The sequence below is a fragment of the Balaenoptera musculus genome, chromosome 10, assembly GCF_009873245.2.
Source record: "Balaenoptera musculus isolate JJ_BM4_2016_0621 chromosome 10, mBalMus1.pri.v3, whole genome shotgun sequence".
NCBI lineage: Eukaryota > Metazoa > Chordata > Mammalia > Artiodactyla > Balaenopteridae > Balaenoptera > Balaenoptera musculus.
The window spans coordinates 7179065-7199754 of record NC_045794.1 but is presented as its reverse complement, the minus strand read 5'-3'; the positions used below and the strand labels follow the sequence as shown (position 1 = coordinate 7199754).

Sequence of the window (20690 nt, the reverse complement as noted above, 5' to 3'; positions counted from 1 at the left end):
CGTACAGAAGACAATGAAAAAAGGTCAGTGTGGCAGAACTAGCTTTGAACTGAAATTGACAGTTCCTGCGGCGCGAAACAGGGACTCCCCTGACAGACAGCAGGGGGGTGTCGTCGCGGGTGGATGGCAAGCTGCACGGGGCCAAGTGGCGGGGTGGCGGCCGGAGGGGAGCGAGCGCGGCGTGCGTCCCCGGGGCCGCGGGAGGCGCGCGGCGTGTCCCCAGGGAGCGCGGGGTCGGTGGCGCGGCTCCTCCGGCGCAGCTCATCCCCGGCGGCGCGGCCCGCGGCTCGGCTCCGCCCGCTCCTCCTTAACCCGCGCGGGGAGGCGGCGGCGGCGGCGGCCCGGCGGGCGGGGGCGGGGGAGGAGCGCCGAGCGCGGCGCGGAGGCCGGGGAGGAGCCGGGGCCTGCAGCGGAGCAGAGCGGAGCCCGAGCCCCGACCGAGCCTTGACACCGTCCGTCCGCCTCCTGGTTCCCCGGGAGCCCGGACTGGCCGGAGCCCGAGCTGTGGCGGCGCGGGGAGCGCCACGCGCCGGCCGGAGCGGAGCGGACGGGACGGGACCAGAGAGGAGGCGCGGCCGCCGCAGCAGCAGTGACGGGCGTCGGGAGCCGCGGCCTCCCGGCCCCAGCTGCCCAGGCCAGCTCCGGGAGAGCGGGGAGTACGAGAACCCCACCCTCGGGGGCAGCCCCAGGAGCGGAGGCGGGAGCGGGGACGGGAGCCACCTCTCCCCCGGCCGGAGAGATGACCCTTCGCGTTCGGGCGAGGGCAAGAAGAGACCTCTCTAGGGGACGAGTCTCTTCTTCCTAGAGGCGAGGAAGATCCCCGTACCGGCCCGGGGATGGAGCTCCCGAAGTAGAGAGGGGTGATCCTTACCAAAGGCAGCGAGTGAGACCGCCCCGGCGAGCCTCCACTCCTCCAAACCCACTCTCCTCAGTTCTGGACTTTTGAGGCATAAAGGAAGGGGGATATGCCTATGGAGTAGACACCCTCCATCCCGTCCACAGGGGAGAGGACTCCTTACACTCAGCGGCAGAGGACACTCCAGGGAAAGAAGAGGACTCGGCTCTCAGCCTTTCAGGAGAGGGGAAGAACTCCCCCCGACTTCCTTGTACCTAGACAGTGGAACAGGGCAGAGCCCCTCCGCTCAGATCTCCAGCGGACAGAAAGAGGCCTCCACTCCCGACAGATTCAGTTTGGGGGGGAGGGGGACTCCCCCAAGGGGGAGGAGACAACTCCCGGTTGGGAGAGGCTCCTCCCCTCGTCCCCAGGGTCACCGGCCGAGTGTGGGGACTGTGCCACCTTCCCCAGGTGGGACCTCCTTCTCCTCCCCCTCCCCCTCCCCCCGCTCCTCCTCATCGGGGGACCCAGTTCCCCTCCCCAGCTTGGGAGGCTCAGCCAAGTACAGGAAGAGCCACTGAGGATGAGACTCTTCATCTGCCTCTGAAGAGGGGAGTCCCTCCAACCCCAAACTCCAGTACCAAGTGGTCCTCTCCCTCTGCTGGGGGGGACTTGGAGACAGGTCAGTGCTTTCTTTCTTTCATCTTCTCTCTGTCATCTTTAGGCACTAGTGGGTGTAGGGGGCTGAGATGGTGACTCTTGGGTTTCATTACTGGGGAAGGTAGAGTAACAACTCGAGAACCCTCTGGGAAATGTGTTCTGAAGCTACTGGATTCAAGCCCTCATCTTGCTGCAGAGGCTCTGAGAAATGGGTTTCTTAGTGTTGGGGGACTAAAGGGATGGGATTCATTTGAGGTCCCTAGGGAAGTGTATGTTTTCATGCTGAGGGCAAAAGGGATATCAGAACACACCTGCACCTTCAGCACTGCATCCACACAGTGTAATAATGATGGCAAGCCACATCCCAGCCAGACTCCCATGCCACCCTCCATCCTTGGGCCTTTTCATGCAGAGAGTGGGCTCCCAGTAAAGTCGTGGTGGCATTTGGTGGCCTGGCCTTGTCTGGGGCTTCCGTTGGTATTACGTTTTCTTACCTGTAACCTTAGGTCACTTAATGTCCACCAGAGCTGTTCTCTGCAGCCCACTGTGATTACTGCTCCCTTGACAAGAAAACCAGTCTGTCTCCACTCACCCTGCCTCCAGCACCAAGAGGCCTCCTCTCATGACATCTCCATTCCTGGCCAGAAGCACAAAGTCCACAGGGAAAATGGGGATCCCATGTCCCGAGGCAAGAAGAAAGGGTGCGGGGGAATGCCAGCTCCTGGGTTGAAGTTCTTCCCTAGTGTTGGCTGGGTACCACTGCGCCAGTGCCCTACACCACTCCTGTCTTGCTGACAGTTCCCCAGGAAAAAGCAGATCCTGGAGGGGAGGAGAGGAGGGTTGCTGCCCAGCCTCCTTCCAGTCTTCCATTGAAATCAGTTGACTGCCAGGGAGATTTGACCCCCCAAGGAGTTTCCTTTCAGAAAAGCACCTAATAGTCTCACCCTCTGCCTTCCTGTTTCTTGTTCAATTCTGGGTCTCTGGAACCTTGTATGTAAGTCTTCTTTCATAAGATAATAGCAGGAATCATCAAAGCCCAGACTGTTCAGAAAAGGGAAGAAAAAGGTGCCAGGAACTCCTTCTGGCTGAGACTGGGCTGTGGGTTTAGTAGCGCTCTGCCTTTCAACCTGGGATCCGTAGCTGGGTGCCTGCTTTCCTGCCTCACCTTTAGGAAATACTTCGTCTCCTGTAAGGGGCATTAGGACCCCACAGAGAGTCCAAGTGGGAGGCTTCATCTTATTTGGGTTTTTATGTTTCCTCCTTTCTCTGTCTGGGCCCTGGGTGGACTGTCTGAGTCTCTAAGTACATCCACCAGGTCCTGGAAGTTACCTGTTAGTCATGGTCAGTGAGACAGGGCTCTAATTCAGGTTTGTATGGCTGTGCTGTAGAATGATGTGCATCTGTTTCTTACTTCAGGTGGATGTGGCTCTATCCACATCCGTGCAAGGTGCGGGGACAGGTACACGTGTGCTTTTCAGACTTAGCCTCCAGTTACCTAGAAATGTGCATTTCTGGTAGGCCTCTAAGAGCAGGTGCCCCTGTGCAGGAACGTGGAGAGGGTGCTGGTGAGAATGCCCCGCTGGGAGGAAAGGCTTGGCCTGCGCTGTCCAGTGGGAGCGCTCATGGATGGCTGCCTGAGAGCCATCCCACGCAGCAGGGCAGCCCAGTCTCAGGCTAGGACCACTTCTTCTAGGACTGATCAGAGAGCTTCATTTCTGATGTTTCTGGTCTAAAAAGCATGAGGATCCTTGGCTCTTAACTCTAGAACTCCCTCCCCCATGTTTTGAAAAGAGCCAGCTCTGTGCAACAGCAGACTATTTCTCACAAAGTACTTTACCAGATGCTGGAATGCTACTTGTTGAATGGCTCAGAGTGAGCTGGACCACAACACCTGCAGGTGTCTCACTGCCACACAGTGTAACTGGCCCTGCTGGGACTGAGTTTCCCTAGTTCTCCTTGCCTCCGTGGAATCAGTTAGAAACATATGGCTATTGAGTTGGAGTAGCTATGCTTAGAGAGTGCTATTTTCCAGATCATGTCTTATGACTAGACCTAGTTCCCCCTGAAAAATAAGGGATGATATTCCCCCATTTCTTCATCCTGGGGAGTTTACTAGTCCTGGCATTGGTCAGTCCTGGGGCCACACTCCCCCCAAAGGAAAAGTTTGAGATCCTGACATCCTGAAAACTATTGAGAACTCAGTGCAGGTGTAAACCACTGCAAGTTTGCTACTTCCAGGCTTACCTGTATGGTCTGTCCATTTTCTAATTTTCAATTTCTAATATTCTCCTTTTTCTCTCATTCAAAAATGGTAATTGCTATACTTACATAACACTAGTGCTTTAAAAATTTTAACTCAAGGTAATCCTCCCAACAACCCTATGTAGGTACGGTTATCACCTCTGTTTTCCAATGAAGAAACTACAACACAGAGAGGTTAAGTAACTTGCCTGAGGTTGCACAGCCAGTAGGTAGTGAAGCCAGGATTGAAACCCAGGCAGCCTGGCTGGTAATCGGTAATGTGGCAGACTTAGCCACTGTTCTATTAGTTTCTGCGTTATGTACAGAGCAGGAAGTTATCATTCCTTAATGTCTGACCTTGGCACCGTACAGAGAACAATTACTGACCTTTCAGAGAAAATGGGAAGAAAACTGTGCCTATTATTTTGGGTCTTACATGTCTCACCCAGGATCAGTCCTCCCCCCCCCCCCATAGAATGTCTTTCTGTTCTTCTCTGCCTTTCTCCCAGTAGCGTAGTGTTCATTAGACGTTCCATGGATGTGATGGAGCCTGCCCTTTGGCTGCCTTTCCCAGTTTCTATGGGTATTTCCTTTCAGTCTTCCAGCTCGCAGAGAAGAATGTAGCCTGACTCAGGTTCTGCCCCAGCCCAGTGGCACGAGGCCCACCTGGAGAGAGAGGTCTGGGTAACTAGGTTGGTTGGACTGAGAAATGGAAGTACCTTTTGTGTGCCTTTCTAATAATAGCCCTGAACATTAGCCTGGTGCCATTATTTTGGGGAGTGTGGAATGTGTGGCAGCCACTGGCTCTTTAAGCTTCCTTCACGTCCCTCCAGGAATGAAGCTTGGACAGTGTTTATGACTGCATCCCTTTTACTGAAAGGGGGAAACTGAGGCAGGAAGACTTCAGGGAGCAAGGGGCGGTTAGGGACATTTAGTGAGTTAATGTCAAGGTTCGGAATAGAATCAAGGAACCTCACTCTCTGAGGTTCCACACACTGGGCTGCCCTTCAAGAATGGGGAAGTGATGGGGGTGAGGAAGTGGGATGGGTTTAGGAAGAACGGTGCTGAAAGATCAGAAGGATCTTGTGCTGCAAGCGTCTATCGGAAGGTATTTTGAGTGCTGGGCCGGTATCTGGAGGGCTGGCTGGGAGGGTGCTGGAGAAAGGTTAAATTTAACCTCAGTGTCCTAACCTGGTACTGGGGAAGTGCTAGGGAAGGGCATAGAACAAGTAGCAAAAGGCCAAGGGTGCTTCGCTTTCCGGGATTCACAGTGATTGGCACTGCCAAATGGGTTCTGTAAACCCCTTTGATTGTACTCTCATGTCCCTCCCTGTCCAATGTCTGGAGAGTTTCAAATGAAATGTCCCCTGAAGCCTTCTGTGTACTTAAGGTGAGACTTCCCAAGGATCTTTAGCAGGAGACAGTAGGGAATAGGGTAAAACTTCCTTACAGACCCAGGAGAAGCCTGGTCATCGTGAACCCGCTCGTTGCCATGTTCCCGTTCGGCTGGGACAACCCAGCTCCAGGACCAGGTGGCTGCGCTTCGCACCCTGCTTTACCCCAGAAGCTGTGCTGCTTTGACGCAGTAAAGTGCTAGGAGGGCTGAGGCTTCCTGGAATGCTTAAATATCCCTATTAGTTTCCAAGTTTCCATGGTTTTGGGGCAAGATGGTCGTGGTGGGATGGGAAGGAAAGATGGTCGTGGTGGGATGGGAAGGAGAGTGGTGGGGAGAGGAGCTAAGGATAAAGGGGAAAGCCCATCGTGGTGCTGTTTCTGAACAGGGCCTTTAAAGTTTTTTCTCCAGTCAAGCGGTTCTTGGGTTGCGGTTGGGTCTCATGCTGCCCAAGCCCCCGAGGCGCTAAGGTGTTTCCTTGAGCCTTCGGGAGTGGGCATGTTGCTGGTGAGGAGCGCAGGGCAGGGGACATGCGCGTGCTTGCAGAGACTGCGTGGGTGGGGAACTTGGGGAATTGGGAGATGAGTGAGAATGCTGACCCTCTGGAGAATGTCTCCAGGGGAGAAGAGTCACTAACTAGAAGAGTGAGCCAATAGCCTGAGAGAAAGATGTGTTGGAGGCGGAGACTGGGGTAGGCAGGCACATCTGCGATTGAGCTTCTAACTACAAAGTGTGTGGATGTGTGTGTAGTTGTATGTGACGCTGGTGCGTATTATCTGGGTGTGGATTTAGAGGTTATATACGGAATAGGTTTTCTGTCCAGGATTCTGAGGCATGTTAGCCTTGGCTCCTCTAGAGCGACGCCTCGATGGACCCTCAGCAGGGGTCCGAGGAAGAAATCCTAGCTGGAATCTGGCCGGCTGTGCAGGCACGAGCCGGTCAGGCAGCAAGCGCTTGGGGGGTGGCTGGCATCGACCCCAGGGGAGAGCCAAATGGCTACCAAGTGGTTCCTGCCAGCCTTTCCAGATTCTGCGATGCAGATCTCACCCACCGTTCTTCACCTTCCCCCACCGAGACGTCACTCTAGCTGCACCTCTCCGCCTGCAAGAGCGCCCAGGCTGCGTGGGTGGCAGCAGGGCGTGCAGACAGCAGGCGTAGGCGGGTTGGCAACGTCAGGAGTTTGCATGGAGGTGCAGCGAGCGTGCGTGCCAGGCCGGGAAGGAAGGAGAGAGGAGGAGGGCGGGAGAAGGGGAGCTAGCCCTTAGCCCCAGAGTGGTTATTTTTAGCCCGGCGATCTGATTGTTACCGGTGAGCGCGCAGCTGGGTGTCTCCCTGGCTCAGTGCAGCAGGGCAGGCCGAGAGGTGGGAGGGCCTTGCCAGTGACTTCTTCCTGGTGTCGGTGTCTGTGGGCGGGAGCTCGCCAGGGGGAGCTTTAAAGGTGCCAGGGCAGCTGTGTTCGGGCTCCGTTCGCTGTGTGTGTGACTTTGTGCCCTATGGGTAACGTTATGCCGTGTATCTCATTGTGATCTCTGGTCGTGAGCCACTGTTGATGTGTCTGTCTTGCATCTGTGCTTGGCTGGTTGTCACATGTAACTTAAGTTGGGAAGTATGTAATATGCCTCATGTGCACGCGTATGTGGGATAAAAAGGAACTAACATGAAACATCTTTAAAAGTGTTGGTGTGTGCTTCATCAGTGTATACTTGTGTTTACTCTGGTTGTTTTTCTTTACACATTCACCCGTGCTATCTATCTGTGGATGTTGAATGTAAATATAACAAACATCACGTAATTGGAGAATAGACTTTGGCTGATTTTACCTGCTATTTATTTTATTTTTAAAATTTATTTCTACATAGTTTAAAAAAATTATGTTATAGGGCTTTAAGTGAGAAGAATTGAGGGAATAGCTCAGTTTGGTGGGTGGTTTGATCTCCTTTTTAGTCCTGTGCGAAGGGAGAGGCCTCTTGGCCATGTTCCATGTGCAGATGTAGAATAAGTACCAGTCTATCACCTGGTAGGTAATTGGTGACATATCCATTTGGGGGTTCTGGTAACACCTGGTCGAGGGCTATCCCATGAGAGGAGTCTTCTACAGGAATTAGAGTGGGAAGAACCTCTCCTTCCCTTAAAGCCCTAGGATTTGTGTATTACTTGCCACCAGTAACCACAGGTAATATTTGTCTATTCTGTTTTCCTCTTTTTCCTCTTCTCTGCAGAACCCAGAAGTACCATGGCTTCTGACCTAGAGAGTAGCCTCACCTCCATAGACTGGCTCCCCCAGCTGACCCTCCGGGCTACCATTGAGAAGCTTGGGAGCGCCTCCCAGGCTGGGCCTCCAGGCGGCAACCGCAAATGTCCACCAGGCTCACCCACAGATCCTAACGCCACCCTGAGCAAAGATGAGGCAGCCGTCCACCAGGATGGCAAACCCCGATACAGCTACGCCACCCTCATCACCTATGCCATCAACTCTTCTCCAGCCAAGAAGATGACCCTCAGTGAGATTTACCGCTGGATCTGTGATAACTTCCCCTATTACAAGAATGCTGGCATTGGTTGGAAGGTGGGACGGCTTCTATACCCTGAGATGATTCTTAGCCTTGACAACCTTTTCCTCTACTTTTATTTCTTCCTATAACCTGGTCCAGTTCACTCTGAGCGTCTCAGATGTGTGAACTTAAAAATCTCAAATCTCCCATCCGTTACTTTTTTTCCAGAGTTGAACAACTTCCATAAGGTGTATTGGGGAAACTCCTGTGATACCGAGCCACTAAGTATAGTTATGGGGGCAACAGGATGCTGACGCTTATCAGACCCTCTTATCCTCTGGTTCATTTCACAGATATTTATTGCCACTCTACTCTGTTGAAGTCACGTGCAAAGTGTGGCATTGCTCCATCCTACCTAGAGGTAGCATCTCATCAGGTTTGCAGAGCTTCATTCCACATAGTCGTCATCTTTTAAAAAATTGTGTACGAAGAAAAAGAATAATATAATTAGGTTCTTCCCCAGCAGCTCATCCACCATGCAAGGAAGGAGAGGATAAGTTGTTTGGCTGGAGATAAAGGAAAAAGGGGCCTCCCCTTCCAAGCAAAGAAGGAAGACTGATGTTCTCAGTCCTTTGGAGCAATCACTCGCTTGCCAATTGTTGAGTAGGAATGGGGATTTAATGTAGGTCTGTCACTCTGTAAATCACCGGCTGACATACAGACCAGATGACGAGCTGGAGACCGTTGAAAGCATTTAGTTTTTCCTTTAGAAATATGTTCCTGCTAGCTGCCACAGCCTCCAGCCACCTCACCCAAGACATGTAGCAACAATATTTCTTTCCTCCAAATGTGACCATTCCATGGGCTGTTGAGAAGACAAAGGCGAACTGTGCCTTGTTTCACTCATAATTTATATTTTGTTATCATTTACATCATCAGTTTCTGCTTTTTTTTTTTTCCTTGGCCACACCACTCGACTTGTGTGATCTTAGTTCCCCGAGTAGGGATCAAACCCACGCCCTTGGCAGTGAAAGCTCGAGTCCTAACCACTGGACCGCCGGGGAATTCCCACATCATCAGTTTTAAAACATTGTTCTTTCAATACTGATAGAATGAGTTAAGGGACTGGGCAGATGTGATTTTTTTTAATTGAAGTATAGTTGCTATACAATATTATGTAAGTTATAGGTGTACAATATAGTGACTCACAATTTTTAAAGGTTATACTCCATTTATAGTTATTATGAAATATTGGCTATATTTCCCATATTGTACAATATATCCTTGCAGCTTATTTTATACACAATAGTTTGTACCTTTTACTCCCCTATTCCTATATTGCCCCTACTCCCCTCTCCTCACTAATAACCACTAGTTTGTTCTCTATATCTGTAACTTTGCTTCTTTATTGTTATATTCCCTAGTTTGTTGTATTTTTCAGATTCCACACGTTAGCGATATCGTACAGTATTTGTCTTTCTCTGTCTGACTTATTCCACTAAGCATAATGCTCTCCAAGTCCATCCATGTTGCTGCAGATGCAAAATTTCATTCTTTATGATGGCTGAGTAGTATTCTGTTGTGTGTGTGTGTGTGTGTGTGTGTGTGTGTGTGTGTGTGTGTATGCACACACTCCACATCTTTATCCATTCATCTATTGATGGACACTTAGGTTTGGGCAGATGTGATTTTGAGGCATTTATATACCTGTTATTAGTTGGGTGGAAAGATTGAAAAACTATATAATCAGCTTTCTAGAAGCACCTGGTAGTCAAATTTACAGCCATTACCTCTCATCAATTTAATTGCTTCCTTTTTCTTATCTCATTGCTCTTGCTATCTGATAGGTAATTTCCTCCATAAGTATAGTTAAGAGGTGCTTTGTTTACCCTGATACTTGAACTTTAGTGTGTGTTATATCCCTTTGTGTCCGTCTGTGCACTACTGGAAAATTTTCTGCTTTGCACAATGCTCAAATTTAACTTGCTTCTCTGCTTCCCCAGAATTCAATTCGGCACAACCTTTCTCTCAACAAGTGTTTCCGGAAGGTGCCCAGACCTCGGGATGACCCTGGGAAGGTGAGATTCTGCTGTAAGCGGTGAAGGGAGGAGCAGGAAGGAGCGAGAAGTAGTTGACAGCTTAGAGTCCTATGGCTGTTTTAATTACCCAGAAGAGGAAATCATGTTAATTAGAGAAGCAGCTTTATTTTTTTCCTCAAAGGAAGAGCTTGGTTATCAAGCAAGTGGGTCCCCATGAGAGTGAATGACTAAGGAAGACTGAAATTTTTTTTAAAAGAAATATTTATGTAAAAAATGGACTTTGATGCCCCCTTTTTTGTGCATGGTGCTCTTTCTAGATGTAAAAGGTGGGCTTAATAACCTTTGTAGGAGTTTTTCTATATAAAAATCCCATGATTTTTTACCTTCAAAAGAGAGACGGGATAGATCATCCTCTTTGTTTGACAGCTGTGGATGCTGAAGTCCAAGAGAGTTTTGCCTCAGATCACATGGAAGGGAAGGGTTGGTCTGGACATTTCCAGCTCTTTGAACTAGATACTGTGTTCTGTCCCTCTAGTATGATCGAGGCCTCAGTGAGCTGTTAGGACAAATTTATTCCTCAAAAATAGCTGGTACCCTCAGGATTCTATGTGAATTTCCAGTCCTTTTTCATTTCTTTTTTTTTTTAAGGTTCCAGATAGATGATCTTCTTTAATGTTAATGTTATTTATTTATTTTTTTAAATTGAAGTATAGTTGAATTACAATCCAGTCATTTTTAAAAATATAACTCTTATTTTATGTGAAAATCCCTTCAAATGTCTACTTTTCCAAAGGTGGGAATTTCCGTATATAATGATTTTTTTTTTCTTTATGGGGATGGGTTCTCCTTCTAGGGCTCTTATTGGACAATCGATACCTGCCCTGACATCTCCCGGAAGAGAAGACACCCTCCAGATGATGATGTAAGTCTCCACCTCAATGAGATGCCATTTATGGGCCAGCTGCTCCTTCCACATCTTTGCCTGCTTCTTCAGTCATTTCCTAAATTTGGGGCCAAGGTCAAATACCAGCAGGTGTGGAACCATTGGTCTTGGGAGGATGTTTAGCATCTGCTTATAGATTTCTCTTCTTTTACAACCCTCAGCTATCCCAGGACTCACCAGAACAGGAGGCAAGCAAGAGCCCACGGGGAGGCGTTCCAGGGAGTGGAGAAGCCTCACTGCCTCCCGAGGGGAATCCTCAGATGCCACTCCAGAGCCCCACATCTATCGCCAGCTACAGCCAGGTAGGAGGTGGAGGTGGCAGGGGATATAGGGAGGGATGGATGGATGGATGGGTGAATGGGTGGGTGGGTGGGTGGTAGAATAGATTCATATATCTGTTGGTTCAAAATTATGTGTTGAGTATCTGTGCTGTAGTAGGCAGATGAATTGGGAAAGGAGAAAGGGAAAGAGGGAAGCTGAGAGAGAGATGGAGAGAGAGAGAGAGAGACAACAAAATTTTAAGAAAGATCAGAAAAAAAGTGGTGAGAAGACAAGAAAGAGAGCCAAAAAGGTTATGAGAAAGGAAAGATGACTATGGATGTAGCACAGGAAAAGGGCAAGAAGCTACATCAAGATAGGAACGAATGAGAAAAGGAGAAAATGATGCTCATTCATTGAAAAGGTGGGAGAAGATGAAGAGGACAGGCAGGAGAACTTGGTGTCCACTAAAGGGTTGTATTGGTCCCTCACGTAGGACACGGATCGAGTCTTTCTTACCTCTTTCTGCAGGGCACAGGGTCTGTGGATGGCGGAGCCGTGGCAGCAGGGGCTCCAGGCCGAGAGAGCACCGAGGGTCCCCCTCCCCTGTACAACACCACCCATGACTTCAAATTCTCCTACTCAGAGATCAATTTTCAGGATCTAAGCTGGTCCTTCCGCAACCTCTACAAATCCATGCTGGAGAAGTCCTCTTCCTCCTCTCAGCACGGTGAGTCTGGAGTGGGGAGGGGAGCAGAGACGTCCTTGGGTTTTTGAACAGATGGGGACATTCTCTTCTTTCCCTCTTTCTTACTTGTAACACAAGGAGAGGTTGATCACTGGTCAGGGAAAGCATGTCATGAGCCAAAACTGCTTGGAGTCAGAGCTCTTCTGGCTTAGTTCTGAAGGACAGCTGTTTCATGAGGCGGGCTAGGTCATTAGTTTCAGTAAGTGAGTTGGAGGAATCCCCCATCTATTAGAACTAAGGGCCGTGATTTTATGGCTGCCAGCAAGTCATTCTGAGGATGGCCACTAGGGGACAGCAGTAGTTTCCTTTTCCTAAGGATCCCTGCGTTTCACTGTGAGAAGAATTTATTTTTTAGCGTATTTATGTTAATTTTTATTAGGAACAATTTCAAACAGATGCAAAAATAGAGAAAATAGTATAATAAACCCTCATATTTTCATTGCCCAACTTTACCAGTTACCGATATGTTAAGCTTGTTTTGTTTACCACCCAGCTTTTCTTTTAAACGGAGGAATTTAATGCACATCATTCTACCTGCAAATACTGGTTCAGTATGCATCCTTAATGATAAAGACTTTTCTTTTAGTTATGCATTGCCATGATGACTCCTAACACAGTAAATAATGCTTCCTTAATATAAGTTTATATCTCATCCATACTCAAATTTCCCGAATTAACATATGAGAATGATTTGAAGTCGTTATTGGGAGACTTTTTGAGAGATTGTCTGGTTCAGTGCTCTGTGATTCCTGTTTCTTAAGTTTTTATTTTTTATTTTATTTTTACTTTTTTTTTTTTTGCCGCACCACACGGCTTGCGGGATCTTAATTCCCCGACCAGGGTTTGAACCCATGCCCCCTGCAGTGGAAGCACGGAGTCCTAACCGTTGGACCACCAGGGAATTCCCCTAAATTTTTAAAAAGAATTTAGAGGTAGGGATGAAGTCAGGACTTTAGGTGAATCATCAGATCTTGTTCTGTCCAGTGGCCTTGGATAGGCGACCGGAGATGAGTGGAATGATAAAAAGTGGTTAGGAGTCACTTTGGGGAAAATTGTATTAATTGTCATTAATTGTCTTTTATATCCCAGGGGATTCCTATCTAGAGTTGTGTTGCTAGATTGCAGCATTTGCTTGAGAAATGAGTCCAACTCAGGTGATTTGGTTGATTGGAAGTAGGGAGCTTGGAGGGCTCCCAGAAACAAAGGGAAAAATTAGATGGAGCGAGGACAGCAGAGAGTTCACTCAAGTTTAATCACGGCTGAAAGCCTGGATCTCCATCTCGAGCTCTTCCCTGCCCCATCTGTTTGAGAAATTCATCCGTCCCCACTCTACTGCGCACCCGGACTCCGTTTTTCGTACTGACTACAAGGAGGCAGAAGCCTGTAGGACAATAAGGGAAAGGAGAGAACAGAGGCCCATGGCTTTGTTTTATTTATAATTTGCTTTTGGAACTTTACCTGATGTCCGATGTCTTTTGAAACTGTGATTCCAGGACTACATCCCAGATCCTTGAAAAATAGCATGAAAAGGTGCATGCTGACCTTTTGGCTAAAATTTCAGCGGTTGTCGGTGCTGTCGAGGGCCTCCGTCTGTCGGTTAACCCTGCCGGGGGGAGGAAGGGGGCCCAGGGGACCCTGCTGTCCCAGAACGTCCCGTCTCCACCCAGTGGACGTCCTGAGCGATGCGTTGCCCCACTCACGTACCCGCTTCCTCCCCCCCTCCGCCCCTCCCCGCAGGCTTTTCGTCTCTCCTGGGGGACCTGCCGCCCTCTAACAACTACTACATGTACCAGCAGCCGCCGCCGCCGCCGCCGCCCCAGCCGCCGCCTCCGCAGCCGCAGCCGCAGCCGCAGCCGCAGCAGGCACCCGCCCAGGGCCCCTCCGCTGTGGGCGGTGCGCCCCCCCTGCACACCCCAAGCCCTGATGGTTGTGCCCCACCAGGGGGGAAGCAAGCGGGGGCCGAGGGCTACGGGCCGCCCCCTGTGATGGCCATGCACCCACCCCCGCTGCAGCACGGCGGCTACCACCCTCATCAGCACCATCCCCCCACCCACCCTGCCCAGCCGCCGCCGCCGCCGCCGCCGCAGCAGCAACAGGCACAAGGCCAGGCTGCCATCAACAGCACTGGCTTTGGTGAGTAGGGAGGGTGCAGGGACACCCTAGAGGACTGCGGGCTGAGCCCCCTGTTCTGACTCTGGCAGGAGGTGCGACTGGTTAGGAAGTTCACAGTGGGTCTTGTAGCCTCTCTCCCGTGAGAGCTCGTCTGAGCCGCGGAGGTTGCTGCTTAGAGCTCTATATTAGAGAATTCTTGGATAAATCGGGATTATTTTCCATATTCTTCTGCCCATGAGCTTGGCTGTCTGTAATTAAAGCATTGATAGCTTTGTTTGTCCTAAATCTCCAGGGAGGGAGAGTCCAAAATTATCTTGGTCATGCAGCTGATAACCTACGTAGACGCAAGAATCTTGCATTCAGTAGTCAATCTGCTGTCAGTTGGTGGCTGTCTTACCCCTCACTCTGTCTCATTACCACATCCCCCTCCTCTTTACAGCCTTTCCTCCTGACTGGTGCTCCAATATTGACTCCTTAAAGGAAAGCTTCAAGATGGTGAACCGGCTCAACTGGTCCAGCATTGAGCAGTCACAGTTCTCAGGTCAGTGATCAAAGGATGGTGCCTGGAAGGAAGAGGGATATAGGGACGTGGAAAAACCCAGTGGAAGCCGGAACCAGGAGGGGATGGTTAAGTGAAGCTTGAGGATGGAGGATTTCATGTTACACAAGGTGGATAATATTGATGCCCTCTTCAAGTTAGTTTTAATTAATTTTTGCCTTAACTCAAAATATGACGGTGGTTTATTCCACTGAGCTTTATCTTCAGGAGAACGAGGCTGTCGGGAATTCAGCACCCTGGACCACTATTTTGTAGTTTTGTCACCATTTACTGACAGTGTGACCGCAGCTAATTCACTCAGTCACTTGAAACTTCTATTCGTCAGAAAGATGGAAATTATAACAAGAATTTACTAAGGAACCAAATGTAAAATAGATAGCTAGTGGGAAGCAGCCGCATAGCACAGAGCTGTGCTTTGTGACCACCTAGAGGGGTGGGATAGGGAGGGTGTGAGGGAGACGCAAGAGGGAAGAGATATGGGGACATATGTATATGTATAGTTGATTCACTTTGTTATACAGCAGCAACTAACACACCATTGTAAAGCAATTATACTCCAATAAAGATGTTAAAAAATTTTTTTAGAAAGAAAAGAATTTAGTAAGGAAGAAATAGAATGAGAGTTTGAAAATGTAGGACTCTAACAGATGTCAATTATTGGTAGCGCATATAATCAGCGGTGTTGATTGGCCATGTAGTTGGAGCAGTGAGTTGGGCATAGAACCGCTAGGGGCACTGGGGCCTCTGCAAGGCTAGCCTTTCTTGCTGCTCTGTTTGCAGAGCTGATGGAGAGTCTGCGGCAGGCAGAGCAGAAGAACTGGAGCCTGGACCAGCATCACATTGCCAATCTGTGTGACTCCCTCAACCACTTCCTCACTCAGACTGGTCACGTGCCCCCCCAGGGGGGCTCCCACCGGCCACCCGCCCCCGCCCGCATTGCTGATTCCTGTGCCCTCACTAGTGGCAAACAGGAGCCAGCCATGAACCAAGGTACCGCACAAAGCAAGCTGCCAAGGAGGTGGAGACTGGATGATGAAAAGGAAGGGGGACGAGAAGGGCAGAAGAGAACTGAGAGACATCAGCTTATGAGCAGTGATCCAAATGCCAAAGAAATAGACCATATGATTCCTTTTAGATCTTGATCTGGGAGGTCAGGGTTACTGAAGAAAAGGGAAGAGGAAGTCCCTGTTCCAAATTTGTGTCTCAGTAACCCCTCCCTGGATCGTAATTAGGTGGAGTTGTGATTCTCTACAGTTATATGGTCTTCAAACTGGTGAAGTAAGAGTCGATGATCACGGTTCTATATTTGTCATCCTTCTGATAGCTGTGATATTGAACTCCACTGGTATCGGGTCCCTTTGTGCCCTAAGTGGTGAGGACTGATAGCTTCTGCAGAAAGCCTTGATGCCCACAGGAGCTACAGAACAGAGCAGGGAAGGGAGAAGAGATGAAGGGGAGCAAGAGTATTTTTTTCTCCCTCTCTATCTGACTCTGCTTCCTTGAATACGATGGTCCCACTCACTTAACTCTTGTCTTGCTTTGGCAGTGAACTCTTACGTGCACCCTCAAGCCCCCCACCTCTACCCGGGTCCATCACCAATGTACCCACTTGCCACCCAGGACTCAGCAGGATACAATCGCCCAGGTAAGAGCCAGGAAGCTTGTTTCACCGCCAGCGAGTCGTTTGGCTTTCCTATGGCTCCGAGTCTGCATTCTTGGCTCTTTTGCCTGCACCTGCTGGGAGGGGGTGAGCCTTCCTGATTCTCAAGGCTGGAGGGTGGTCCACCTGCTAGGGAGGTGTATGTCATGGGAGACTAAAGAAGACCAACTTACTTTAAAATGAGCTCGTGCCGGCAGTGATGAAAGGAAGTAGAAGCATGGCTATAAACAAAAGATAGACGTGTAGAACATTTATGCCTAGCTTCGGAATCTAGGTGGGAGATACACTCAGACAAATGACATGAACATGTTATGCGAATGTACCTGCTTTGTGCCCATGTCTGCTTTCTTGTCTTCCTGACCTCTAGTATCAGGGTTCTGGGATGGAACTACCTCTGATGGTGAGAGTAGGTGGGGAGACCCTAAATTGCCATAAATACTACAAAACGAACAGATCCTTCACCTTTAAATGCACTTGAGAAAAATCACTGTTATCATGCTGCCTAACCACAGTGTTTTCGATTTTGGAGGAGATGTTCAGCTCTTTGTGCATGTATTCCTTCTCCGTGTGATTTATATACAAATTTCTGTATTGCTATTTCACGTAATAGTATATTCTGTATGTTTTTTTGTCATTATTACATAGTCTTCATAAGTATAATTTTTTTGTTGTTTTTTGGCCACCCATCGTGGCTTGCGGGATCTTAGTTCCCCGACCAGGGATCACACCTGGGCCCTTGGCAGTGAAAGCGCAGAGTCCTAACCACTGGACCGCCAGGGAAGTCCCCATGAGTATAATTTTTAATGGCTGCATACTGTGACATTGCCATGTGGCCTAGTTTACTCTGAGTCTTTCCTGAGATCTCACTGAAGTGGTGTCTGGAAACAAAAATAACCCTGGGCTGATCAGGATAATAGTTTCCCCAGACCCTCCCCATGGTGGTGTTTGGGGTTGACCACCGTCCATCAAGATGGATAGAACGGCTTCCCATCCCCTCTCCTTTTAATCTCCTTCTCTCTTCCCCACAGCACACCACATGGTCCCTCGGCCGCCAGTTCCACCTCCTGGGGCCAGTGAGGAGATCCCCGATGATTTCGACTGGGACTTGATTACCTAGTGCATCTGAGCGCCTGGCCATCAGCCCAGGGCTGGGTGGTGAAGTCTGGCAGTGGGGAAAGCACAGCCCCAGCCCATCCCTTCCGCCCTTGCCTGTATATAGATATATATCCTCTTTTTTTTTTTTTTTTTCTTTCTCTGCCAGAGAAGCCACCGCAAGATGCTGCCGAAGATAACCCCCTCTTTTCTGCCTCATTCTTCCTCTTCCTTCTTGTTTTTCTCCTAATTCTTTTATTATTATTCTTATTATATTATTATTATTATTATTGGTTATATGCTGTCTCCAGTCTCCTGTCCCTCCACCATGGACCACGTCCACCTCTTGCTAATTTAAAATCATCTGGCTGGAAGGTGAGGCCATGAGAGCCGCAGAGAAAGGTCTCAAATTTTGATTTCCCTTTCGTGTTGGGAAAGTCAGCGCTAGTCCCACCTTTCAGCCCCACATTGTTTTCTGTGGATATCCGTTCTATCCAGGACTGGAGAAGCCACGTTATCAAGTAGAAGGGATCTAAAACACTGCTTGGCAGCCATGAATTTGCAGGTTTTACTCAATGGTGCTAATTTTGTCCTCTGAACTCTTCCTTGTCCCTTTATTTCTCCAGTCCTACTTCTGCTGAATCTCATTCCCCATCAAGGACAAGAGTGATGGTGGTGGCAGTAAAACCCTAGTGGAATAAGAGGTCTGGGTTGGGTCGAGTAGAATATCGTAGAGGGGTGATGGAATATAAAACAGTCAGAAATTGCGTCTATGCTACTCTGTCAGATAAACTGTCATTGGCTTATTCCTGGCCTGTTCTCTGTAGGAGATAGAGTCGGGCTTAGCCAGAACTCTGCTTCTCTGGTGGAAATGAGGACAACTCTTCAGCATAGGTTCAGCTTTTTGGAGATGGTTTCAATTGAACCATTTTGACTTTTAAACATCATTTTCTCTGGAAATTAACTGTGGCTTTTATTTGCATTTACCAATTATCCTTTCACCCCCTTATCTCATTCAGCAAATATTATTTTGTCCTCCTTTAGTTGTCTGCTCACCTCTTCCACCTATGGTATTTTCTTCCCTCATTTTCTGGCATTCTCAAGAAAGGAGAGTAACCCATTATTCCTTGTAGTCTCACCATGTCCTAGGGCAAGACGGGAATCTCTTTCCCACCCACCATAGCAGAACCAAACCTACAGTACTGGTGGCAGGAGGGTGCGGGGAGGAGAGGGGAGCTGGCATAGACATGGGTGGAGAATATTTCAGTTATTTAACTATGTAGGCAAATGCTTCTCTTGGAATCCAGATCATTGGGGCTGAAGCTTTTGCAATCAGCCTTTTGAGGGGTGAAGGGAAATTGGTAGAGGGGAATAAATAACCTAAAGCAAAGAGCTCCATGAGGGCCAAGGGAGACCCCCCAGAGATAGGTACAGGGATAACTTACCTCCTTTAACAAGGAGTGGCCATGATTTATTGCTGCAAAGTACTTAGTGTATATTTGATATTAATCGTTGAATTTTAGTCATGAGAGGGAAGAACAATTTTACTTCCGTTTTTATTTTGCTGAATGTTCACTTTCTCAAAGCTGCAGGACAAAATGTACGGAATGGACAAGGCCACTCTCTCTGTGATTTCTGCTTTGTGTTCATATTCTTTTATTTACCCATGCTTTCTGCTCTCCTGCTTTCCCCCCTCATCCGCCCCTTCCTTTCTTTGTAAGGGATTCTATATGAGAGTTTGTTGAAGACGTCCAGTGAGGCTGAAGTCAGGGGGCAAGAAAGGGCAGTTAACTAAACAGCACTTTATTTCTTTGAAGTTCTTTGTAAGAAGTAGGGGTGTGAGTGGTGTGAATCCCCCATGGTGTCGGAGGGCAGTCAGTGGGGTTGAAGTATGCCGTAAGATTTCCTCTTGGGGAAAGGAGAATTTCTCTTGAGGGTGGTGACACGCCTTGGCCCAGTGTCCTTATCTGAGGCGTGTCTTCCTTATCCTTCCAATCAAGGTGCCTCCTACATACAACGTCCCATCTGTTCTCCCTAAGATTCCCCCTTGACAAATCATCACTCTTTTCTAAACCCCTTTTCTACCCAGATCCATACAGGATTTGCAAGGGTAGACTAAATCAGACATGTAAATGTCTCTTGTTTATATTTCATCTGTGTCTTCTGGGTCATTAAGAAGGGTCAAAAACGAGGGTCATTAAGAACTCTGGCAGGCAGCCAGAGTAACTGAAGTCTGGGGCTAGGGCTGGAGATTGGCCGTCAGGCCTTCTGGGATTTTAGCTCCTCTCCACTAAACCCAGCCTTGCTAAATGGCACAGGACAAACCTGACCCTCTTTGGACCTCGGTTTCCCCTCCCCTCCATGAAATGGAAAGAATCCTACTTTGTCTTGTTGGTCCAGCGTTGCTGGCTGTGAAAGTTTTGTCATTGTTGTTGTCTTGGGTGATGTGTGCAAAACTGCAGGAGCTCACTGCCTAAAAGAGGAAGTAAGGGAGAAAGTGGAGGAGAGGGACGGAAGGAGCAATTCTTTGGTATTGATCCACCCATCCCTGCCCTTCTCTCTTCAACCCCCATGTTTCTGGTTTGGTGAGTCCTTCATACCACCCATAATGCTTTGCATTGGTGCAGGCTGCGGCGGGGGGTGTATGGTCTCACAAGTTGTTGTTGTTTGCATGCTTTCTTAATAAAAAAAAAAAAGAATGTTTATGGTTTTATCTTCCTGGTGCTGGTCTCAAATTTGTTTTTGCCAGGGTAGGAAAAGAGAAACGTGAAAGCATTTGTCTTCTACTGCCCCTCCTCACCACCCCTCACTGGGTTTGATTAGTTGACCCTGACATTTTTTGTAAGATAGATGGGAAAAAAGAATTAAAAGCATGCCTTTAACATTCTTTTTTTCAAATGCTATTAAATATAGCGAAATATTGTTGGGAGAGGCAGTCCCCCCTTGCAGCTTGATGTGTGGACTAAGACATCTTGCTTGCATTCTGGGATATTTTAAAGATTAAACATACTACAATTTGAGGAGGACTTGGGTCCCCCTCTGGGACTTCCAGGGAACACTTACAGGTACTCGCCAGAGTTTTTCATTGGAAATGAGGGAATTCCATTGTAGGGATTTCTTCAGAATACATTTCCAGGGTAAATAGAACTCTCAAAAGGAGTCCAGAAATGTCAACTATTGAACTATTGAATCTTTATAACTATGCCAGAATCATTCACCCTGGTATCCTATACAGTAACCCTAGAAGTTAGGGACTTATACCCAGGGTCCCGTGAGAAATGTTGGGATTTCCAGAAGCCCAGCTAATCATCATTATAGCAAGCCTACAGCTACCCACTATGAGATTTATATTTGCCGTATGTTTAGAGATTATGATATATTCTGAGGGTCAAACAATTAAAAGGATCCATGAATTTCTCAGCCTTGCAAGGAACCATTCAGAAAGAAAGCATTTATTCACATCAAATATATGATCAGATTAAATTGGAAGGTAGCATGGCAAATCTCACATCATGTCAGATATCATTACTGCACAACTGAAAGCATTCCTAGTGATTTGAAATTTTTCCACATAGTACTTTATAACTTATTTGTAGTCCAGACCCTCCCCTCAACCACTGAACAAAGGATAGTGCCTTGTAAAGTCTAAGACATCTCA

General features: G+C 48.4%; 1 protein-coding gene across 4 annotated transcripts; it reads left to right on the top strand.

Moving 5' to 3' along the window:
• Positions 1–386: 386 nt before the first annotated feature.
• FOXJ2 (forkhead box J2) lies at positions 387–19745 on the top strand. Of its 4 annotated transcripts, XM_036866381.1 has the most exons (12): positions 387–656; positions 1003–1517; positions 7349–7695; positions 9625–9699; positions 10514–10582; positions 10765–10905; positions 11393–11591; positions 13347–13742; positions 14161–14262; positions 15061–15270; positions 15827–15925; positions 16969–19745. In XM_036866381.1, the coding sequence occupies exons 3-12, from the start codon at positions 7363–7365 to the stop codon at positions 17055–17057; spliced, it is 1713 nt and encodes a 570-aa protein (XP_036722276.1). In that variant the 5' UTR covers positions 387–656; positions 1003–1517; positions 7349–7362; the 3' UTR covers positions 17058–19745. The 4 variants fall into 4 exon arrangements, with proteins under 4 accessions (XP_036722276.1, XP_036722275.1, XP_036722277.1 ...); XM_036866380.1 differs by having other exon boundaries at positions 387–1517; XM_036866378.1 differs by lacking the exons at positions 387–656; positions 1003–1517 and adding an exon at positions 7126–7146.
• Positions 19746–20690: the final 945 nt, after the last annotated feature.

Excerpts from the sequence above, each read along its gene's own strand:
- FOXJ2 (XM_036866381.1), top strand. The coding sequence starts at position 7,363 with ATGGCTTCTGACCTAGAGAGTAGCCTCACCTCCATAGACTGGCTCCCC. Across the intron at positions 10,583-10,764 it reads GACACCCTCCAGATGATGAT|CTATCCCAGGACTCACCAGA; the intron begins GTAAGTCTCCAC and ends TACAACCCTCAG. Across the intron at positions 11,592-13,346 it reads CTCTTCCTCCTCTCAGCACG|GCTTTTCGTCTCTCCTGGGG; the intron begins GTGAGTCTGGAG and ends CCCTCCCCGCAG.